The following is a 5,130-nucleotide window of genomic DNA, read 5'->3' as shown; positions in this document are numbered from 1 at the left end:
GTTCAGTGCCTTGAGATTTAAAAACTTAATTTAAATTGAGTCCTCAGTATCTCAAAAAAGTCATGTCATCTTTCAACAGGTGTCATTTGTTTTACAATAATTTGTCGCATTAATGAGCCACTTTGCAATTTAGCTAAAAGCAAAATTGTTTACATAAAAAATTTGTACATATCACACTAATGACCGATGGGGCCTAGCTTGTCTACCAGTGCTCTCTGTGTACTCTAAAATAATCCCTGTGTATGGTATTATATGTCTAAATTATCATAGAAATAGACTTTTGTCATGTTCTACTATGGAAGCAATGCAAAACAAAGTATGCCTTGTGATGGTTTGAAAGACGAAAGCCCTAATGTTTTCTGCTGAAATATAATAGCTTTGGATTCTTCTTTCTTGGCCCAAAGATAACATGATCACTGACCTTGAATGGATGATGAAGACATTAATTTTCAGATTGACTGTTCTTGATTTATAGGTGGGCTTCTTCTGGACTGTGAGAAAAAATGAACCTTGCTATTTTTGATTATTTTTTCATCATTCAAATTTTATATTCTGTATCTCCCCTAGGTTATTTCCAGGGATACATTTTTATAAAGTGGAAAAAAATAAATGAAAATATATGAAAAATAATTTGATTTCTTGCTGTCATAGTTCTGCCCTTTTGGCCAAAATAACAATAATTACCACAGCAATCACAGACAACATAAAGCACATCTACTATCGTTAAAATTTAACTAAAACTTTTGAAACCCAGCTAGAAATACTTGTTATTCAGTAATTTTTTTTTCTCTCTGTGGAAAATTCTTTTATAGGACTGGAGAAAGGAAGTCAGTACAGTTTTCAAGTATCGGCCATGACAGTCAATGGCACTGGACCGCCTTCCAACTGGTATACAGCAGAGACCCCAGAGAATGATCTAGATGGTAAGACCTTTCCCCAGTCATTATTACTCTTATTTCCATCTTGATTTTTTACTTCAGCTTCAAAGGCTCCCTTAAAATAATTAATGAATTCCAACATTGGAGATATTTATTCCTCCTATATCTTTAGATGAAAAACAAAACCAAAAATACCCTTAATAAATATACAGTCTTCAGCAATGACATATAAATATAAACTATGGCTTAATTAATCCTCATAATAAGTTACGTTTTTTGAGACGATTCAAAATGATCTTTTTTCTATTCATTTTATTTTGAATAATTAACCTTTAATATTTTCTTCAGAGAAATTGCTGCAATTTCTGATAATAATCATGAAATATAATTACTGTGCATAACATCTCTTTTTTATGATGCTTCTGTAAAACAGCAATTTGTATTTTTGATTTGTTTATGTTACGGTCATTATTATTTGACACTTCATTTTTATATAAAGGGCAATCTGCCTTATTTGCTTCATTGATAGTTGTTGGAGGCATTTGTGGTTGAGATATTGAAATTCATATAAAATTCACATATCAATAATTTGAGTGTAAGCGAAATTTTTTAAATTAGAAGATGAGAAATATTTCTTGAAATATAAACATCATAACTAAATAAGAAAATGAAAATCAAGAGAAAAGTCTAATGGAAACAACAGAAAAAAATCTAAATAATAAAATAGAAATATACTATAAAGAGTTAGACTTAAAAATGAAAGATAGAAATTCATGAAAATGAGAGGCACCTGAAAAAAGAAATAAGTTATGATCTATAAATTTAAAGCTAGATAGTCAAAACTGGGACCAAGAAAAATGGCTAAAAGAAAGAATACATGTCTACTGAAAATGTGATAGCACAGGACAGCTGCCTAAATAACTGCCAGTGAAATCACCTTGTTCCTTAATTGATAGACTGGAAGAATTCAAATTGCTGGATGGTGAAAATTCTATATTTCTTCCTTTTCCTCTCCTTTCTCTCCCTTCCTTCTTCCCTCCTCATTTTTATGTGTGTCCTATGTTTTCTTCCATCATCCTTTCTCAGGTCTGTCCTTTTTTCCTCTTTCTCAAACTCTTCCTTCTCATTTTCCTCCTCCTTGATCTTTCTCCTCTTCTCTTTCTAAATAATTTACCATCATTCATGATTTTAATGTAGTCACAGAGGCAGTTTTACAAAATATTTCTGGTGGCAGCAAAATAATCAGCAAATGCTGTTTCCAGATGATAATCACGTCATGTGACAGCACAGTAATTCAAAGAATATTGATAGGAAACGTACTAAGCGTTAGGCACTGTGCTTAGCTCTGAGAATGTAAGAAGAAAGACATGACCCTTTCCTTATGAAACTTAAAGTGTAGCCAAGAAAGACAGACAGTCTAGGTGAAGTCATAAGAAATTGCCATTTTATAGTTTGAACATGGTTGAATATTGGCAGTATCCTATCTGTCAACATGGGATGGATTGCTAGATAGATAGGCAAGCAGACAGACATACGGAAGACTTGCATTTAATGTGAGACTTGAAGGATGAATAGGAATTAGCTATGCAAAAGCATAAATTAGAAACTGAGGGAGAAAGAATAGAAGGCAAGGCAAATGCAGGTTTGAAGTCAAGAGAGATCATGGCACTGTTAGGAACCTGAGGAAAAAAAAGATCTTCAGACTGAAGCACAGAGATGACATATGATGAGGTCTGTAAGATAAGCAGGCTCTAAGTCTGGCAGGACCAAATTAAGGATTTTGAACTCTGTCCTAAATGTCATTAAATGTCATTAAAGCAATAATGTGCTTTTTCCTAAGCAAATCATTAAAGGATTTTTTAAAATAGTGACTTAATTATATTTGCATTTTGAAGAGATAACTCGGGCTGACACATAAAAATGTATTGAAAGTCGGCGAATGTGGGCCAACGTGGTTAGGACAACCCTAGAGATAATATAAGATTTTATGGAAAAGTAACTTGACGCTCAAAAGATGTTATTTAACTTGTCTTAGGTAATACAAATTGAGAAGTTGTGAGGCTGTACAGTTACACTTTACAAAACTCATATGCCCTTCACTAGTATGTTAGAGAACATTAATTTATATATTTATTTATTCTAAATACACACACACACACACACACACACACACACACACACACACACACACACACACCAGGCATTATTTTAGATACTAGAGGTAAAGCAATAAATAAAGTCCCTACTCTCAAGGAGTATATTTATTGACATAGAGGTAGATAGTGATAAATGCTCTAAAGAAAAATGAAGCATGGAAGAAGGAATAACGAATGATTAGAGAATACTGCTTTATATAGGGATTGAGAAACTCTCTCTGATTAGGTAAAATATAAGCACAGACTTTAAGGCAGTGAGGAAGTAGCCATGTGAACAATCAGACAAGAGCCCTCAAAGCAAAAGGAAAATCAAGAACAGACAATCTGAGATTAGAGCCCAGTTGGTGGCTGAACTAAGGCAGGGAGACCAGAATTGCTGGGCCTCATGTCTTAAGGTTGTTATCCATTTATCTTAAGAATAAAAAGACAGTTAAGATCAGCTATACAAACGCTTTATCTTTTTTTAAATTTTACTTGAGAAATGACTTTTAAAATTTATATACTTGTCCTTTATCCTCTTATCTTTTCTTTTAAAGAAGAGTAACTTAAGCTAAGAAAGCTTAACAAACCTGACCACGGCACTCAGCTAGTGACCGTGGAGCTGAAACTCAAGACCAGGTTTCATGAGTCGGTGTCCAGTGCAGGTCATCAGGGCAGATCCTCCACTAATGCTCTAGAACTGATCCAGTGTCAATAAGAGACAGTAATCCAAGGCAAACAGATTCTAAGAAATGAGGTCATATGATTTATCCAAACCTAAAGGACTGTATTTCTTACTGGAAGGAGTAAAAATAAATGTAGCCGAGGTGCTGAAGGTCCTATAAAATACCCAGGATGAATGAGACTCTCCACTTGACTTATGTGCTCTTTCTCTCCTCACTCCAAATGACTCACAGTCTAAGTAAAACCCAAATACAATAGCACACACAGCTCTTGGGATGGCACAAAATGTTTACTTAACTGCAGGCTTTTTATATGCATGCAATATTAATATGATCCAATTCATCTATCCATTTTAATCAAGAATCTCTATGCCATGCTCATGAGTAGTCTTAATCAATGCTGCTTAATTGGATTTGTCTGAATTTTTCTATGCTCTTGGCTTAATAATGTCCCTCTTTTGCATGCAGCATTCCTCCCTACTTTGTCCTTATTCGAGTATTGATTGGTGTTATTATGAAATGTAATTAAGAATCTGTAGTGTGCCGAGTCATGAGGAGTACAGACGTGAAAGAGAGGAACAGCCAGCTCTCTTGAGGCATAAACAGATAATGGCTGCACTGATTGAAAAGACTTCATGAAAACAAATAGTACTTGAACTAGAAACTTTAGGAAAAGAGGGTCAACTAGGTTTACAGGGAAAGTCTGTGAGACAGCATAGTGGATAAGAATGCCTTTAGTAAAATTATTTCTGCCGCTATTAGTTCAAAATGCATCCTCATTCTTCCAAATGTTACTCATTTACCAGTCAATTATCTTAACAAATTTCAACATATTTCAAATATTGCCTCTTTTCTCATCCTTCCACTCCTTCATTTGGATTGTAATTGCTTAGACAATTCTGTCTAAATACAAAATTAATAGAAGAAAGCTAGTGGAATTGATACTTCTAGCACATAATGCTGTTATGGATTATGATTTGAGATTATTCACCTTTAAAACATAATGGGAACTAATAGCTGTTTCAGGGCATTTAACTATGATTGTGGGAGAGATATGTTTCACTTGCTTTGTAAAGCAGTGTTGTACTTGCTGTAAGAAATTAATTGGATAAAACATATTTGGTCCTAAGGTTTTCTCAGTTTATTGACTCATGATCTCTGAACTGAGATACTCCCCTAAACTAATTTCAGTTTCTCTTCCTCTCTCCTGTTTTTCTCATTTTGACTGCATATTCAAATATTAAAAAGTGTAATTCGATAGGAATTAATATTTGCACCATTGGGCAGCCTCAGAAGTGGTTTCTAGTAGCTCCAGAAGGATACTCAGCCTGAAGGTTTGTGGGTTCTCTCTCTCTCTCTCCATATATATTTCTATATTAAGCTAAGGAGATTTTCTTTAAAAATTCATCTCATTCATGTAAATGTTTAAATCAC

The 5,130-nt window shown here is 34.0% G+C and overlaps 1 protein-coding gene across 1 annotated transcript in view; it reads left to right on the top strand.

Moving 5' to 3' along the window:
* DCC (DCC netrin 1 receptor) overlaps positions 1-5,130 on the top strand; it is a 538,543-nt gene that overhangs the window by 367,016 nt on the left and 166,397 nt on the right. Inside the window, 1 exon segment of the mRNA XM_011362349.2 lies at positions 813-923. Within this exon segment, the coding sequence (XP_011360651.1) occupies positions 813-923 (111 nt within the window).

Source organism: Pteropus vampyrus, unplaced genomic scaffold (genome assembly GCF_000151845.1).
Source record: "Pteropus vampyrus isolate Shadow unplaced genomic scaffold, Pvam_2.0 Scaffold3, whole genome shotgun sequence".
Classification (NCBI taxonomy): Eukaryota; Metazoa; Chordata; class Mammalia; order Chiroptera; family Pteropodidae; genus Pteropus; species Pteropus vampyrus.
Note: the sequence above shows the minus strand (reverse complement) of the source record. Positions and strands in the feature narration are given on the sequence as shown.